The sequence below is a fragment of the Mytilus galloprovincialis genome, chromosome 14 (genome assembly GCF_965363235.1).
Source record: "Mytilus galloprovincialis chromosome 14, xbMytGall1.hap1.1, whole genome shotgun sequence".
Taxonomy (NCBI): Eukaryota; Metazoa; Mollusca; class Bivalvia; order Mytilida; family Mytilidae; genus Mytilus; species Mytilus galloprovincialis.
The window spans coordinates 4,784,501-4,804,339 of record NC_134851.1 but is presented as its reverse complement, the minus strand read 5'-3'; the positions used below and the strand labels follow the sequence as shown (position 1 = coordinate 4,804,339).

Sequence of the window (19,839 nt, the reverse complement as noted above, 5' to 3'; positions counted from 1 at the left end):
AATCAAGTCCTGACAACCAAAACAACACTTTCACTTTTTGATTAGAAATTTTTCCAAGTCCTAAAAAAATCCTCGAAAAAAGTTTGTTAAAATTTATGTTCCCCTTTAAAATTTAGATTTGAGAATTTTTTCAAGGTAATTATCCAATTTCTTCTGATTTAAAAATATTAACTGAAAACTTTGTATTCTAATGCAATTTGTTTGTAATGATAATTTTCATTTGACACTGACAAATATTTTGAAGGGGTAAATTCAACGTTCTACCAGTTCGTAACTAAGAAAGCCACAATTTTGAATTCAGATTTTTTTTTAAAATGTTATTTCTCACAAAAGAAACATGAAAATCACATTTTGAGACTCAAAATCCTTTTATGTCAATGTTGAAACCATTTTGAAGCGTACAAAAGGTATAAATATATGTCCAGTGATTATGTTTGACATTGTGAGTATATATGACGTCAAATTGTTTAGTTGCACAGAAGACAATGCAACAGTTTCGCTGACTTTTTCATTTATGTCATTTTACACCAAAATATTTATCAAATGGTATTTATTTTAACTTACATACACATAAAGCTAAATTTATGATCAGATTTTTTAAATATAAATTTATATGTGACTTACATCATTGAAGCGAACTTTAAGGTCAGCGGTGTTAAACTTGAGTTTCTGTAGCTGCTGTGCCCCATCATCTTTCTTGTCGACCGTACGATTGTTTTCTATCAGCTCCTCCGCTTGTTTAATGGAGGTTTTCACTTCATCTTCATGCTTAGATATATCATCTTGTAAAACCTGCAATGAAAAGGTGCACTCTATTGTCAATACTTGTGGTACATGTATATATAAGATCAATTAATTATAGAAAAAAAAGATGTGGTATGATTGCCAATGAGACAACTGTCCAAAAGAGACCAAAATGACACAGAAATTAACAATTATAGGTCCCTGTACAGCCTTCAACAATTAACAAAGTCCATACCGCATAGTCAGCTATAATTGACAGGTTCTTGTGGCACAATCTTCCCTATAAGGCAATACAAAATAAAGGTTATGTTTTCTGCCTACCTACTTTCCCAAATTTTCATGCCTACCTAACATATTTTATTGTCATTTTTTGGTTGATATAACAAAACATTTCCCAACATAGTATATATGCATATATGTTAAATATTTTTGTCAATATTATAAAATAAAAACATTATCCTTTCTATACTACCTGCCAGGTGGCCAGTAAAATTTTTTTTTTTTTTTTTTTTTTTTTTTTGGCCTTAACAATTAGTGTTAACAAACATTTTTTCACATACTTCTTTTTTTCAAATAACATGATTGATAAAAACAAACCTGACTAGGAGTTGCTTGAATGATTTTTATTCTCATTTTTACACAGCATGACAACCCCTCATACATCATCTCTTTATGAAGGAAAAATTGGAGGACAAATAAAAATCTCTATCATTTAACATTTTTAATTTCAAACATAATTAACAATTTTGTGAATGAAATATCAGTCAATTGAAACAATAAATAGCATATTTTTTATGAAGGAATTCTTAAAACTTTAAAAACCTTATAAGGGTATTGATAGCAAGAATGTGCATTTCTGTAACTTGCACAACTTTTACAGTAAACAAAAGCTAATTCAAAAAACTTTTTGGCCACACATGCCAAAGAATTTAAACACAAATCAATATTGTTTTTTAAGTTGTTGAAATGTTTGAAAATTAGCCCACTTTTGTACATACACATATTACAAATATGTAGTCAGAATGTAAACAAACAATAGCGTAGGTTGTTTTATGTTTGACAAAAAATCCTTGCATTCCATTTTTACTTTCTTTTTGCTTATTCTTCCTTTTTTAGTAAAGGAGAGGGAGTTTTATAAAGATAAAAAGATGTGGTATGATTTCTGATAAGACATCTTTCCTCCAGAGCAATTTACTTTAAAGATAAAAACTATGGGTCAATATATATGTCTTTTTTGTCTTTTTTATATCATAATTTTTTTATTAAGTCATATGTGAATTATTTTTCTTAAAACTTTTTCATCCATGTGCATTTATCAATTAAATATAAAATATACCGACTTTATTTTACTTACAATATTCTGCATTTGAGCCACACAAAACGATAATCCCGCTTGATTAAATCCGTTTTTTCTACATCCATATTTTGTTTTATACATGTACATGAATTTCATCCCCAAAAACACAAATATCTACATTGAATCTTATATCTCCAAATATGAAAATCAGACTTAAACAATATCAAATCTCTACACAGGTGTGCTAATGATCCAAAGTCAGGTGTGTATAGGTGAAAATGACATAGTTAAATTATAGGTACTCGTCAATTACTCAGTATGGTGGCCTCTTGATTAATTGTCTGACTTACGGAAATTGGTGTAACACTAGAAAATACTTATCGCCTACCGGTGGTCATTTGTGGTTGGTCAGTTTTACTGTTATATATTGTATATCATGTATATGGTGGTAAAAATAAGTTGTGTCAGTGTTGTGTAAATTGCTAGTTTCTTGACTTTTTTTTTATGTTAACATTAAAGTTGATAATTTTCAGTGACCAATTTATGGACCAATGTGCTAAGTACGATTTATCAAAAAAAGAAAAGCAAATTTGAAATTCAAGAACATTTTTAAGTTTTAAAGCAATGGAGCCTTCAAAGTAAATAAATGATCAAATTCACTATTTTTTTCCCCATAAAATGGTATATTTTACCTGTTTAACAAAACTTCATATATTTATAACTATCAAACGAAAATTCATACCTGGAAACATACATCATGATGAATGTTTATAATAATAAATATGAACCATTTCAGAATTCATTTATAGAACAATTTTTTGTTTGATTTATTTCCTCTCAATTTTTTGTGTATAATGTCAGAAATTAGTCTCAGCTTATTTCAAAATAGTACATATATACAAATCTAATGTTAAATATTCTATTTTCTATTTGCCTATGAAAACACTGATGCAGTTAAAATGAGCAGTTACCTTAAACCAAGTCTGAAATTATTTCTAAGTTATCTCCCCTTAGTCTATAGGATCATTAATTTTGTTCACATATAAAGCTGTTACAACAGTATATGTTCCCATCAATAATTTTCTCTACGGTTATTCTGAGTCATTATATCTCTAGGACACATATATAGCTATCTAAAATAATACCCTTAAGACTTAGGTTAAAGTTAAAGGTCAACTTGAATCATTTTTCATATTCATAATTGAAAATCTAAGAGTACTGATTAACACCCGAGTCAGTCAGATTTGAATATTTTTTTCTAAGAAGACATTCAAACAACTGTCATGGATGAATTGATTAGCATTTAATGTCCAATGGCAAGCATTATATGCATATCATGAAGAGAACATGCTAATGTCATTATACACCTAAACACCATTATGCTTATCATATGTTACACCTCTTTTGTAAAAAAAAATCTTTTTTTCCACCACTTTCAAATTTTTCTTTTCGCAAACAAAAAAAATCAATATGCAGGATATGTTTCGGATGCAAGACAACTAGTTTAATTATGACCTAATTGCATAAATGTCTATATCATTTTTTTTTCTTATTTTCTTTAGCCATGCCACTGTCTTTTTTTCAACATGATTTTTATTGAAACCTTAAGTATCTTTATTTTTTTCCAATCCCCCTTAAACAGATTTGGAAGTTGTTGTTATATTCTTAACTCACTTGAAAGTCATTGTCCCTTCTTCAATTAGACCATTAAAATTCAAATATAAATCTATCATCCCAGTAACAACTGAGCCATCTTATAAACTACCTGGACAAAAGATCAAAGGGTTTAACACCTGGTGTGGCCTATCTACACACTGACAGGTAGATATCTCTTTAATATAAACCTTTATTGTGTCCAAGACCATGCTATCTTCTTAATTAAAGGACTACTGGTCAACTATTCTATGTACGGTAAATTCAGAAATTATTGCGTAAAATGCAAGAAACTTGTGAACGCAATAATTTTAACTCGCATTTTAAAATATTTTATATGAATTATACAGGATTTTTTCTCAAAATTGTAAAAATTAAAAACACATTTCAGTCTAAAATGACAGAATCGCAATATTAACGCACGCAATAATTTCTGAATCTACATGTACATACCAAGAATAAACAAAGAAGCAACATACTACCAGTATATGTCTTAATGAAAGATCAAAATAAAGAGAAACACACAAGAAATGGCTTTTTGAAGGAATTAGTATTGCTTTGAGAAATAACAATAAAGGAGTAAGTTCGGTAAGGGCCATATTTGCTTTGAGAAATAACAATAAAGGAGTAAGTTCGGTAAGGGCCATATTTGGCCCCAATTATAAAGTTCATAGTTACAAGACAATAAATGTTTTAAGTTGCCTTAAAGACATGTGAGAAAGTTTAACAGAACTGTTTTTGTCAAAATTTTATTCTAACACGTTGATTTTTACATTCCAAATTGATCAAAATAAAGGGTTTTGGTGAAATTTGACAAAAACAGCTGGATTTCAACCAATTTAAGGACCAGGAAAGATAGAGCGCAGGCGTCGACAAACTTAATATTCAAATAAAACATGTGAGATGTCTTCACAAACATTATTTTAAAAGATCTTTGTTGTCGACGTATGCACTCTATGTTTCCTGTCCAATAATCTATGGAAAATTTACCCATTTTCATTGATTTTTTCGTGAAAAATCAATATGAGTACAACTTGTGACGTCATAATGAAACGCAAAAACGTAAAATTTTCAACAAAATGGCTTATTTCCTATCTAGTCACTGTATTAGCTATACTTTATTGTGATATTGGTCAATAAGTCCGAATTTGAAATTGACGCTAAAAATGGGGGCCATTTTAGGACCTTACCGAACATACTCCTTTACCATGGAAAAAAAACATCATGAAGAATATCCTTTTGATAAGACAAAATGTTTTGGCTTATGATATCAATTTGTCATTATATACAAGTCAATGACAAGTGTACGATACCAAATTGATATTCAAATAAGTCAATAATAAACTGACAACACCAATGTGACAAATCTAGGTTTTAAATCCAGAAACAGTTACATGTTCCATTAGATTAATGTCATATTAATTTTCAGCATGAGTCAAATTTGTCATAATTTGTTTTGTATTAAAGCATTAATATGTCTGACATATTAATTTTGTTGGGAAAAAAATTGTCATGATTTTGTTTAACATGTTTAAAAAAAAAACCATTGTCATAATTTTGTTTGATACTAAAATATTGTCATTTCATTTTATACAACATAAGGAATGAATGATGGTATCAGCACAGTATGATTATCATTTGTATGCTTGTAAATAGACCAGACACCTGTAAAAATCATATCTAATGAATGTTGAGAAGAGCAAATATTAAACTTTAACATAATTTGCTTTGATTTATTAATTAAAATTCTTACATGTACAAGTATAACTTATCATAGATATGTATTGTGTACTAATGTCAGCATTCAAACATGTTAAGGTTTCTGCTTACTGTGGATTGATTTGTTTTCAGGACTAAGGATTGATGAAAAATTATATTTCATGGAAATTGTATTTCTGTTTTACCCAAGTCCACATTAAAAACAATTTATATCATCTTAATTCCTGTTTTACTTATGCCCATGAAAATTTGTATCCCACAAATATAGTCTAATATGAATCCACAGTAGACAGACATGATTTTTCTACTTAAGTTGACACAAGGTTAAATTTTTAACCTTGAAATATGCTTACCTGATAGTCTTCTGTTTGTTGCTTAAGATTTTCCAACTTCTGACTGGCTTTGTCATTGGTTCCTAATGTTTGCTCAACTGTCTGTAGCCAATCAGAGCTCTCCCTCACATCTAACAAAGCTTTAACAACCTCCTCATCAGAAGCAAGCTGTACACATCCTGACCTTGGATCTAATTTCACTTTAGAATTCAAGGTCAAAAATCCATTTGCTAAGGCATCTCTTAGTGACATTTTAACATTGTTAGGAGCAACAAAGTGAGTTGACCTTGGATTGACCTTACCACTGTCAATCAAATCTTTTAAGGTCACAGAAGTGTCAATGAAGTCTTCCTCTATAATGCTAGGTTCTATAAGACCCTGCTCAATAGCTTCAGCTAAGGTGAGTTTTTCTCCAGTGTTTGGATTAATGTATGTACCATCTTTAGGATCAAATCTTCCTTCATCAATAAGATTTCCAAGAGTTGTAATTCTTCCATTGACCTTATCTACTAAGAAAACATTCTCCGGACAAATGAGTCCTTGTTTTAGAGCCTCTTCCATTGAAATTGGCCTTGAACTGTTGCCTGGGGCAAGTAAACCAGTCTCAGGGTCATAGTTCAAGTCCTCCATCATTTCTCTTAGTGATAATTTATCAAGTGCTTTGATCAGATGGCTTGCTGCTGCTGGGTCAAGTTTTTGTTCTTTAATTGCATCAGCCAAGGTCATAACCTCTCCAGTAACTGGGTCAGTAAATTGACCCTTCTGAAGGTCAATGACTCCAGTTTGGATAGCTTCCTCCAATGACATTTTGCCATCAGAAAATGGTGACGGTGCAGATTTCACTGTAGTATCCATCAACTTGTTTAACCTTTCAAGAGTTTTAGCAACTTTGCATCTTTCTTCAGGATCAATAGAACACTTGACGATACCAGCTTTCTCTGCTTCAGTAAGGGTCAAAAGTTCACCTGTTTTAGGGTGAACATATTTCCCCGCAGACAGATTATATTTGCCTTCATCTACGGCTTGTTGAAGACTCATAAGTTTCTGTGAAGGCACGTCATAAATGAATATTTGATTAGGATCTACAAGTTTTTGTGCAATGGCCGATTCTAAAGACATTGTTGTTCCCGTCTGTGGATCTGTCACTAGTCCCGTTTCTGGGTCAAATTTACCCTGTTTACACAAATCACCCAAACTAGATTGATTATACACCTCTAATAAATCTTTTAAAACTGCAGGATCAATAAAATTTCTAGCTGCAGCTTGTTCTAAAGTTAAAACTTCACCGTTCGGCAGATGAAATTCACCTTTAGCGAAATTAATCACACCTTTTTCAAAAGCTTCTGTCAAGGTCATAGAAGAGTTATCACTGGGATCAATGACAGTTACAGAATCAGGATCCAACAACGTTCTAACTTTATTAAACATTAATTGATTCTGATCCGGTTTCCATCCATCAATGTTATCTAGTCCACCTGACATTTTATCATCACCAGGAACAAATTTCTGTCGCTTAACTTGAAGCTGTTTGATTGTTATAATATCAACTCCTTTCTCTACATCAGCATCTGTTGCTGGTTGTGCCTTAATCAGGCCTTGTTTTAAAGCCTCTTCAAGCGACATTGTTTCCCCTGTATTAGGATTTCTGTAGACAGAATTTGTAATATCCACAACCCCATCCATAATAGCTCTCTTTAATGAGATTTCCTCGCCACTATTTGGATCAATGACACCATTTACTTTAAAAGACGCATCTACTAGATCAACAAATGTATAAACTCCATTTTCTGACAAATCACCAACAGCAGACGGATCAACAACAAGGTAGCCATTTTGAATTGCTTCTAGAAAATCTACTTCCTCTCCAGTGACAATATTCCTGTATTTTCCCGTTTTTGGATTAAGTATTCCAGCATTGACCGCTTGTCTGACCCCAATCCATTCTCCAGTGCGAGGGTCAATAACACCAGACACGGGATATACTCTTGTATCTAAAGTATTCCTCATTGGATTAAATCCATCATGGCTATCCCCATTGGTCAGATTCTCACTAAAGTCTGCCAGAATAAATCCTTTATGTATGGCTTCTGGAATAGTCATTACCTCCCCTGTTGAGGGATTCTTAAAAGTCCCTTGCGACAAATCTAACATACCCTGAGACATCGCTTGGAACACAGATAGTTTTTGTTTTGATTTTGGATCGATAACACCTAGGATTGTAAACGGTTTGATTTCTTCCATGAAGTCTTGAAGATCTCTCAAATTTTCTCCACTGGAGGGCACTAATGATGCTTGTCTAGACTGACGTTTTCGTCTTGGTGGTGGAACGGGACATTTTGCATTGTGACGTTCATTAATGATCATGTCTGCTTTGAAGTTTGTAAGAATGGCTTCTTTTGAATTCACATCCACATCTATAATAGGTAAAACCCTGAAAAATATAACAGTCATTCATTTTAAAAAAGCATAAAACAAAATACTGTCAAGTTTTTGTAAGAAATTGTATTTAATTGAATAATTATTTTGTCTTAATCAACTAAATTATTGATGTTGTATAGTTTTGCTCATCTTTTAGCATTTGATATATATTATATTAAAACTCTGGTGGATAGTTTTAGCATTGGCAATCATACCACATCTCCTTATTTCCATAAAAAGTATGCTGCATGACTTTTGTTTTGTTCATGCAAATTTCCATGTTGTTCATGACCTTTGTTTGGTTTATGCAAATTATCATGTCATGCTAGATATTATAATCAGGTGAGAATTGTGTTTATTCCACAAGATGCTTTCAAAGTAATAATACAAGGTAAAATGGCAAGGATGAATTGCAAAAACTGTGTTCTAAAAATTGCAATAAAATTTTTCTTTACTTTTGGATTAATCATTTGGACAAATATAATAAAAAAGATGTGACAAACTTTTAAGATAAATATCAAACTTCAAACTGTTACATAGGCTTTTAATAAAAAGTTAAATTAGGGAAAACAAGAATGTGTCCTCAGTACACGAATGCCCCACTCGCACTATCATTTTCCATGTTCAGTGGACCGTGAAATTGGGGTAAAAACTCTAATTTGGCATTAAAATTAGAAAGATCATATCATAGGGGACATGTGTACTAAGTTTGAAGTCGATTGGACTTAAACTTCATCAAAAACTACCTTGACCAAAAACTTTAACCTGAAGCGGGACAGACGGACGGACGAACGAACGGACAGACGGACGAACGGACAGACGGACGGACGGACGGACGCACAGACCAGAAAACATAATGCCCCTCTACTATCGTAGGTGGGGCATAAAAATGAGACAAATGAGACTAATGTACCTTTCAAAATAAGCTTTAGATTGAAACATATGTCCTTGTTCTGTGTTGACCATTAGTTTCTCCTGACCTCTGCTTGATGACACATTGTCTTTGTAAGATTTTCCATATGTCAAAAAATCCTGAAATAAAAAAAAAATGTATTTGTCTAACAAAAGTGTATTTGTGCATTTGTCATTTTATCAAGCAAAATAAAAATTCAGAAATTATGAAAATTAACATAGGATTAATTCTTATTATATTTATTTAAGCTTGACACACACACCTTTATCAGGGCCAGACAAATTCAAAATTGTATCTATCAAATTAAATTTATTTGGTAGATAGGACTGGACAAAAAATTTACAAGGTGAGATAAAAGACAATATTGATGGCCTTGAGACCTATAGATTGTGACCTATGGATGTTAATGTCTGTGTCATTTTGGTCTCTTGTGGATAGTTGTCTCATTGGCAATCATACCACATCTTCTTTTTTATATTGTACATAATTTACAAGACCAATACCAATAAGGAAGTATAAGTACACATTCTATAAAACAAATAAATATATAAGGAAATTAAAAATTATCTTGTGCAACAATGAATTAAAATTCTTATTTAAATTGAAATTTGTACAATTCATTGATATCACCCACTGTAAACTGATAAATGTAAATGTATTCAGAAATATCCTCTCCATATTAAAAAAAAATAAGATGTATAATAAAAATTTGCTAACCAATGCCTGGTAATTTAAAGAACATTGACTGCAGCTATGAAAATCTGTCATAAAACTATACTCAGTACTTTGGAGTACAACATTTGTGCCCAACACAAAATTTAGTATTAAAATGGGTTGATTTCTGAGTCTGAGTAAAGTTATCTTGCTCGAAAATTTTATGACTGCAAAATTTAGGTCAGAGTTGATACCTCCTCCTTTATGATTCAAATAAAAAGTAAACAAGAATATGTGTCCATATGACATTTTTGCCCATGTATGCTCCCGCTATCACTGTCTTCATGGTAAACTAACTTAACCAAACATTCACAGCATAATGAATATGTGTACTAAGTTTCAAGTCAATATGACCACAACTTCATGGAAAACAATATTAAATTAAAACTTTTTCAAAATATGGGACAATTTGACAAATATATGGATCATCTGATGCATGGACGTACATACTAGCAAACATAAGGCCACTATTAATGTAGGTGGCACATAACAAAACAGTTTAAAAGGGTTTAAAATCAGAAGATTTTGACTCTTGTAAGAAGAATCACATGTGTGTTGTTCTTAAAAAAAATAACTCTGCCATTGGTTGCCATTTCTGACATCTCTGTCTATAGAACTAGTGTTATTTGTCATACCTTGTACAGTAGTATAACTCTGCCATTGGTTTGCCATTTCTGACATCTCTGTCTACAGAACTAGTGTTATTTGTCATACCTTGTACAGTAACATAACTCTGCCATTGGTTTGCCATTTCTGACATCTCTGTCTACAGAACTAGTGTTATTTGTCATACCTTGTACAGTAACATAACTCTGCCATTGGTTGCCATTTCTGACATCTCTGTCTACAGAACTAGTGTTATTTGTCATACCTTGTACAGTAACATAACTCTGCCATCGGTTGCCATTTCTGACATCTCTGTCTATAGAACTAATTTTTGTCATACCTTGTACAGTAGTATAACTCTGCCATTGGTTTGCCATTTCTGACATCTCTGTCTACAGAACTAGTGTTATATGTCATACCTTGTACAGTAACATAACTTTTCCATTGGTTTGCCATTTCTGTACAGAGATATTTCTGGCATCTTTGTCTCCAGGTTTGAACTGACTTAAGATTTTTCTAAAGTTGGTCACGCTACTCATTAAATCCTGGAAATTTTTGTCGTCATGGGTAACTGGTCGTAGAATCTGAACAGCTTCATTCATTAGCTTCATCAGTTCAGCTTTTTGGGGGGCAGATAAACTTTTCATCTGAAAAAGGTAAAACTACATTCAAGCACCTGATTATTTAATTAAGTGTAGATTTTTTGGGGGTGTATTTAAGCAGGTTCTATATCATGAATAGATTTTGTGCTAAAAGTAAATAAATCAAAGCAATCAAATCTTTGTATTATCAAAATTTCATTCAATTGTTCAGAATTGTTATGTGGAAGATGACATTTTTTTCTAAACTGTCTAAAAGCTTACAAAAGAAATTTTTATTTCTTCATAAATCTATGTCTCTAATACTTACATCAACTTATCATAAAGGAGTTTCTTTAATGAATTTTGTGGAATATTTTTCCATGGGTTTATATACGTCATATGGGTTTTGCTCATTGTTGAAAGCCCTGTGTCATTTGGTCTCTCATGGAGAGTTGTCTCATTTGGCCATCATACCACATCTTCTTATTTCTATATTCATGAACATTTGATTTAGTCATATTTTATAGACTTCTCCCTTTTAAATATACCTTGGAGTTCAGGATTTTTTTTTTGATTGAATTCATAAAATACTTACATCAATTGAAGGAGTCTCTTTGATTGAGTTTGTAAAGTACTTACATCAATTGAAGGAGTCTCTTTGATTGAGTTTGTAAAGTACTGAGTGAGTTGTGTACACAGACGTTTTAATGTGGTGTCCCAGTTGATCACCAGCTGATCTTTTAACCTGTAAAACAAAATATCTTTATAAAATTGATAATCTAAACCAGGCATGTGTAAAAGAGACAACAATATGACTAAAGAGCAGAAAAGCAGGCCAAGATACATGTTTCATAAATTATATTTAGAATGAAAACAAATTTTACAAATTATACATCCTACACAGCCACTTTTAAAAACACACCTTCATCAAAGGTCTTACTAGAAAGTGGTAGAATCCTATATTTTTGTGTTCATAAAACTTGATGAATAAGGTGAAGACTATAGGGATCTTTTGATTCTGCTATGTGAGGCCCTCACTTAAGTTAACCCTAATTGACCTCATTTACTATTTAAAACAACTAAAAGCTCTATGCACTGCAAAGGGCATGATTCAGTAAATGTTTGAAAACTTCAGAAACTTCTATCTTTAAAGTCTCTTTAAAAACTTTAATAATTTCTTCAAGGATTGGAAAAAATGTTCAATCAAAATGGGTCATCAGTGTTACAGGAAATGTGGGGTCCTCTTTTCCTCTGTTTTAGTTACAGGAAACACTGCAAACAAAAAATTGTTCTGAACCCTTGGTTTTCATACCTATAGATTATCGGGTTTTCTACACATTGATATCGTAAAATATCAGCCGCGAGCCACAAAGTGAACCTTTTTGGCGAGTGAGTGTAGCGAACGAGCTAAAGAGTTTCACATTGTGCTGAGTTTCACATTGTGTCGAGCGGCTGATAATTTACGATATCTATACGAAGAAAACACGATTATCTTTTTATCGTTCTATTACTGGTCGTTTCTTTCTCCCTAAGACAGTTTAACGCTTGACAAAAGCAAGCTTGATAACGTCTCCTCTCACATTGTGACGTCGCTGATAACTTCTCCTGTCACATTGTGACGTCGCTGATAATGCCTGGTCTTGTTTTGAAGTCTTAATACGAGAATTACGGAGCAACAGTGCAGGGTGATATAGGCAGAGGGAAGGACGATAAAAAGGAATATTGCATAACAGAACGTATGTTATTGATTATTATTAAGTGATGGTCATGATACCTTTAAGTGTCATTAGAATACCCCTGTTTAGTGATGCCCTATTACTCACTTTTGATTTTCATGGATTGCTTTCCTGTCAGGAGGAGGGATTACCAGTACGACACCAGGAACATCAGCCTCAGTTCCATCTGATTTTCTGATCTGAAATAGGAAGACAATTATAGAAAAAAAAAAACATTCATTTTTTCTTGAACCAGTACAAAAGTTATTCATGGAACTAGTACAAATGTTTTTTGGAACCAGTTGTAAGATTTTTGAAATTTAAACCTTTTAAAGGAAAAAATCTAACTTGAACAAACATCTAGATTTTACAGGGTTGTATAAAATGTTTCATTTTACTTTATCCAGTTTGTTATTCCAAATAAAAGAGAAAATGTTGTCAATAGTGTATGTTTTATTTGGACTATGTATAGATATATTAACTTCATTTCCTTCTTATCGAATATTTTGCATGTATTAAACAGTTTTGTACAATAATAATATTTACATATTGATCAAGACATTGGAGTGATTGAATAATTTAAATGTCACATATTAATTAAAATGATTGAATAAGTTGAATGTCACTTTAAAGTAAATGATAATATTTCTGAAGGTAAGTTAACTGTTATAAAAAACGCTGCACATTTATTTGGACTAAGAATGAATGATTAAATTTTCATATTATCAATGTTTTAATTATTGTTGTTTTTTCCATTTGGTGATAGAATTGGGTTTGCCCAAGTTTTTACTTATATTTCTGATCATCTTATGCTGGCTGGTAAATTAATACTTTTGTGTACAGTATTATTTCATTTAGTCGAAATATAGGACAAACAAATTTTCTGGTATCATACAGATTTTTCCTATCAATGAACTCCAGAAATCATTATGCAACTGGACATTTTAGTTTTCTACTCCACTGAATAGTGTTTGTACTTAGTACTTCATTGTACAGTTGATATTAATTTTGAGGTCAAAAGCAGAGTCTGAGAAGGAGGGTATTGTAGAAGTGGCTGGTATCCGAAAATCAATAACCCACATAATGTTCAAATGTTTTTGTTTATACTAAAAATTCTCAGAACATAACCATACATAAGGATAAGAAAATGTGTTATGACTGCCAGTTAGACATGGACATACATAAGGATAAGAAAATGAGGTATGACTGTCAGTTAGACAACTATCAAACAGAGACCTAATGATGTAGATGTTAGTAGCTAAAATCATCATCTTTCTTATTATATGTAATAGATGTAAAGATATTTCCTATAAAAAGAAGATGTGGTATGATTGCCAATGAGACAACTCCCCACAAAAGACCAAATGCCAAAGAATTTAACAATTATAGGACATTGTGAGGACTTGAAATGAGCAAGTATAAAAAAGAAGATGTGGTATGATTGCCAATGAGACAACTATCCACAAAAGACCAAAATAACACAGACATTAACAACTATAGGTCACCGTACGGCCTTCAACAATGAGCAAAGCTCATACCGCATAGTGAGCTATAAAAGGCCCTGATAAGACCATTCTTCATCATATCTCAGATTTCTCATCACCAATATTTCTTGCATAATACTAACCTGCCACTTGTCTGCATCAGAGTTGTCTAGTACAATGCAGGCATCCCCTGGGGACAGACTGATCTGAAAAAGATATCAATTGGGATAAGTTGGTGATAGCCATAAGATATAGCAATCCCATTTCCAAAGGATCCAAAAATTTCTTCTTGATACAGAAATGGGATGTCTAAATCTTACATTTTTTTGTAACAGCATTATAATAACATTAGCCATGTTTCAGGGTTTCCTATGCACATGAAGAAAAAAATCAAATAATTCCCTGAAACTTAACTTTATTCTCATCCAAGCTCTCATTATGAGGATTCTGTAATTAATGAAGCAAGTACATCTATAAGCATGTAGCAGCTATTAATAAAGTGTCTGTTGGTGACCTTCTGTTGTTGTCTGCTCTACGGTCCGTTTGTTGTCTCTTTGACACATTCCCAATTTCAATTCTCAATTTTATCATTGAATAAAAAGTCTTTTGCCGTAGTCAAACTTAAAAACATATAATCTGTACAAAATTTGGACCTTTCATACAATAAGTGGACCACAGCACTTATAAACCAGTCCTATACATACCTCTTGATTAGAATATTCCACCAGACATTTAGCTCTTAGTGGATAAACTGGAGGGTCCTTTCTCAGATAAATAGGGTGAACTAATGTACTTCTCTGGCCTAAATCCTCCACTCGTGCCTGATAATCTAATAACCTGTTTGTTATGTCCTAAAATAGAAATAAATAAAAACAAATAAGAGGTATTTCATTTCATATCAGAGTACGGCAAAGGAGACATCTTGGATCACAATTTCTTTAATTTGATATCACTGGAGAGTATACATGGCATATGGTAAAAGTATTTCTCATTGCTGAAGGCACACATAAAATTGCATACTACCACTTCATTTTAACTCTGGCAATGCATTGTGAATAGTTGTCTTATTAGCAATCCTACCACATTTCATCAAAATGAGATATCTTGGGTAACAATTTCTAAAAAGACTCTTCTTTCATTTAGTATTTTTTTCAAATTTTTTGTTAAAGATATGTTTTTCATTTAGAATCAAAGAAGAGCAAATAAGATATCTCAGGTAACAATTTTAAAATTTCGTATAAATGAAGAAAAGAAGATATATGGAAAAAAAACTAACCTTGAAATACTGGATCATGATGTCTGGTTTAGTTGGTTGTAAGTATGCCCTCATCTTACTATTGTTTAGTAAACCTAAGAAAGTCTGCATATCTTCATGTATAAACTGTACCTCATGGAAAAACTGAAAAAAAACCAACAAATATTATTTTTCTGTAATAAAGGTAGAATTTTTCTGAAATGCCAGCATTTTTAATTTTTCCAAGCTGGGTCATGGGTCGGCTTTTGTGAAAAATTTGTGGTTCAACTAGAATGATTTGAAGTGTGCAAAATGTTTTTGTTTTCATTTAACTTATTGAAAAAATTAAACTATCAGTCAGTAGGAAAGTATTCACATGCTATGCTACCAGCCTTTTCAACAAGTCCTGAGAAAACATATGAAATGAATATTTGTTGGACAAATGGAGGTACCAAAAGATGGATGATGGACAATATAGAACAATTCTTAGAGTGGGTGATTTAGGACTGTTTTATCAGGTTTGTATTCCATGGCCTTCTCATGCACAACTTTTGAAAATGTCATGAATGGCATATATCTGAGTTTTTCACAAATATATGTAACAAATAAGTTTCTTGTGTATGTATAATTCGGAGTTTAGAATGACATTCATTATCACTGAACTAGTATGCATATTTGTTTAGGGGCCAGCTGAAGGACGCCTCCTAGTGCGGGAGTTTCTCGCTACATTGAAGACCCATTGGTGGCCTTCAGCTGTTGTCTGTTCTATGGTCGGGTTGTTGTCTCTTTGACACATTCCCCATTTCCTTTCTCAATTTTATACATTACTATATGGTAGTCATAATCCTTTTCTGCATGATATTCCAAAAGTTTGGACATACGTGAATATCTTTCACAATAACAATAGTGCTTAATTCATATTCTAGAATAAAAATTTCACATAGAGACTATTATTACCTGATGATATTCCCCTGCATTTTTCATGTGAACTTCTAAACACTGTGTAACCTGTCCTAACCAGCTCCAGGTCGCTCGCATAGCATACACACAATCCTGTAAAATAATCATATATTGTAGTAAGTGTGCGTATTGTTGTGTGTTTGTTTTTTCTACATTATCTAGAGGTATAGGAGAGGGTTGAGATCTCAAAAAACATGTTTAACCCCACTGCAATTTTGTACCTGTCCCAAGTCAGGAGCCTCTGGCCTTAGTTAGTCTAGTATGATTTTTAATTTTTGTTTCTTGTGTATAATTCGAAGCATCTTCGCTAGCCAAGGGTTACGATCCACTCCCGCTCTCTTCACCCTTGGCGGATTGAGATAAAATTTCGGAGACACAGGGTAAGGATTTTTATTGGTTGCAGTCAAAACTCGCTGCATCCAATCAAAAAGCGCCTTTAACATGATCACGTGTAAATGTAGAAAGTGTTTGTAAACAATTGCCACGTGTTTTTTGTGCAACAAATCTTTACATCCCTAAACATACGACTATATTTAGTGACAACTTGAATGTTTTTAATCAACTAATAGAAGTTCCTGTGTATGTTTCATGCACAAATGCATGAATGTTGACGTATATTTTCGTTTCCGGCTATAACAAGTGTTGTAGAATCTAGACAATACCGTGTTTATACCTCCAAGTTGAAGAGTTCAAGTGCTACCATTGGTCAGGAATAATGTATTCGGAATTGGCGTGACTTAAATCTTCCGACAGATGGCGCAACATTGTTTTCACAAATGTTGGCTCAATCCGCCAAGGGTGAAGAGAGCGGGAGTGGATCGTAACCCTTGGCTAGCGAAGATGAATTCGAAGATGAGTATGACGTTTATTATCACTGAACTAGTACATATTTGTTTAGGGGCCAGCTGATGGACGTCTCTGGGTGCGAGAGTCTCTTGCTGCACTGAAAACCCATTGGTGGCCTTCTGCTGTTGTCTGCTCTATGGTCAGGTAGTTGTGTCTTTGACACATTCCCCATTTCCATTTCCTGTTTTACTACTGTACATCTGGAAATTTTCAAGTGTTATTTTTTGTCTTTTTGGCAATCACGTAGAATACACAGAAATATTCCTTAACAGATGCTTGTGGATAACCATAATACTGATGTGAAGTTCAAAATTACCGTTCATTTGTGAATTGAATTCTTGGCTAAAAGTTTTTGAACCCATGTAAATATTCTAAATTACACAATGTTTCTTAAGTTATATTACCCTGAATGTCACTCATGTGTGGCCATGCAAAAATGTTTAAAACTGTTATATATAAATAAAGTGAAGCCCAGGTGGTTGAGCGGTCTAGCAGGACGGCTACAGTGCAGGCGGTTTTGTGTCACGATATCTCAGTTGCATGAGTTTGAATCCCGGTGAGGGAAGAACAAAAAATTCGTAAGGGTTCCACGGAACCCAGTGTCTCGCCTACTTTTGCTGTTAATCGCAGACTCAACAAAAATGAGGAAAAACATCAATAAAAATTTCCCTCTCGATACTGTCTTTTGATTGAAAGAAGCTTCCAAGTTTGGTAAAAAAATCCAGGATAGTTTATGAATCTAATAAATGTTTTATAAACTTTAACTGAAGACTGTATGTAATGTTAACTGGAAGAAAAACTAAGTCCATTTATAAGTAAAATACGGAAAAAGTGAATTTTTTTTTTACAAAATATACTTCTGAATAATATCTTATGATCAGAAACAAGCTTTTATCTAAGTTTGGTAGAAATCCAGGATAGTTTAAGAACATTATAAAAATTTTAAAAACTTAAACCACAGAGTGAATGTTTTGTTTCTGGCAAAAAAAACTAAGTCCATTTATAAGTAAAATACGGAAAAATGGAAATCTATTTTTACAAAATTTTCTTCTTGATACTATCTTATGATCATAAACAAGCTTCTGTCCAAGTTTGGTACAAATCAAGGATAGTTTATGAAAGTTATTAAAATTTTAAAAACTTTAACCACAGAGTGAATGTAATGTTTCCTCGCAGAAAAACTAAGTCCATTTATAAGTAAAATACGGAAATGTGGAAATTTATTTTTTCAAAATTTTCTTCTTGATACTATCTTATGATCATAAACAAGCTTCTGTCCAAGTTTGGTACAAATCAAGGATAGTTTATGAAAGTTATTAAAATTTTAAAAACTTTAACCACAGAGTGAATGTAATGTTTCCTCGCAGAAAAACTAAGTCCATTTATAAGTAAAATACAGAAAAAATGGAATTTTATTTTTACAAAATTTACTTCTGGATACTTTCTTATGATCATAAACAAGCTTCTGTCCAATTTTGGTAGAAATTCAGTATAGTTTAAGAAAGTTATTAAAATTTCAAAAACTTTAACCACAGAGTGAATATTTGTGGATGCCGCCGCCACCGCCGACGGAATGTAGGATAGCTTAGTCTCGCTTTTTCGACTAAAGTCGAAGGCTCGACAAAAATTGCAAAAGCAAATTTACAGATCTAACATTGTTGGGTTGATGTTTAGACGAGTTGAATATATATATATCCTGGAAAGACTTAAAAATGAAACATTGAAGACATATTTTCTTACTTGTGACCAAAGAACAAAATCCCTCCCTATAATTGCATTGCACTGAACCTACAGACAGACATATCATTCTAGGGCCTGGGGAATCCCCATACATCAAACATATTATAGATTTGAAACTAACCCTGTGCATTCTTGAGGAAACCTTGAGAGCCTCCTCTCGGTGCATACTGTCAAACACCAACTTTCTCTCTGTAAGGTACATAGCTCTCTCCTCAAAGTCGGACTGTACATTCTATAAAATAGATAAGAAATTAAATTGTATAGCAGAACACACACGTCATCGAGTACATAACATTCTTAGGCACCAAGTTTCAGTTTAATGTGATTTTAATTAGTATGAAATTATTGCAGCATTTAGAAGAAAATAGTTTGACATTTATGATGAAAAGTGCCAACAAAAAGGCTTCTGTAGTTGTAATACCAGTAAAATCATCTTCAAGAACATGTTACCCTTGCAATTCAATGGAAGTTGTTGTCTTACATATGTTTTTTGTTTTGTACATGAATCAGGCTGTTATTTTTTCTCGTTTGTAGTGTTTACATTTTGTCATTTTAAGGCCTTTTATACAATAACTTCAGTGTATGAGTTTTTCTAATTATCTATACAGTGACCTACAGCTGCTCACAGCTACTTCAATAGGTCTTTGGTGGATAGTTGATTTACCGCCTTATTTTCACTCACTGGATTTTTAGGGAGCAACAATCAATCAATACTATCTTTAAACCAACTGATCAAAGAAACTAGGCTTATAAATTCATATAATTGTGCACAACAGATGCACGTTCCTTCTACATAAGAATCATTGGTGAACCTTGAACGAAACAGTTTGAAGGCCAAATAAAATGTAAATACAAAATTGAAAAGCATATAAACTGAAAATTC

General features: G+C 32.5%; 1 protein-coding gene across 15 annotated transcripts in view; it reads right to left on the bottom strand.

Annotated features, from left to right (window-relative positions):
• The window catches only part of LOC143058823 (microtubule-actin cross-linking factor 1, isoforms 6/7-like), a 127,762-nt gene that overhangs the window by 73,473 nt on the left and 34,450 nt on the right, over positions 1-19,839 (bottom strand). For 13 of the 15 annotated variants that reach the window (XM_076232287.1, XM_076232291.1, XM_076232278.1 and 10 more), the window contains exons 6-16: positions 19,078-19,188; positions 16,368-16,463; positions 15,453-15,575; positions 14,881-15,027; positions 14,320-14,382; positions 12,801-12,892; positions 11,617-11,722; positions 10,816-11,043; positions 9,077-9,195; positions 5,767-8,176; positions 625-792 (exon numbers count right to left, since the gene is read on the bottom strand). In XM_076232287.1, coding sequence (XP_076088402.1) covers positions 625-792; positions 5,767-8,176; positions 9,077-9,195; positions 10,816-11,043; positions 11,617-11,722; positions 12,801-12,892; positions 14,320-14,382; positions 14,881-15,027; positions 15,453-15,575; positions 16,368-16,463; positions 19,078-19,188 — 3,663 coding nt within the window. The other 2 variants (XM_076232293.1, XM_076232294.1) reach the window with 2 other exon arrangements.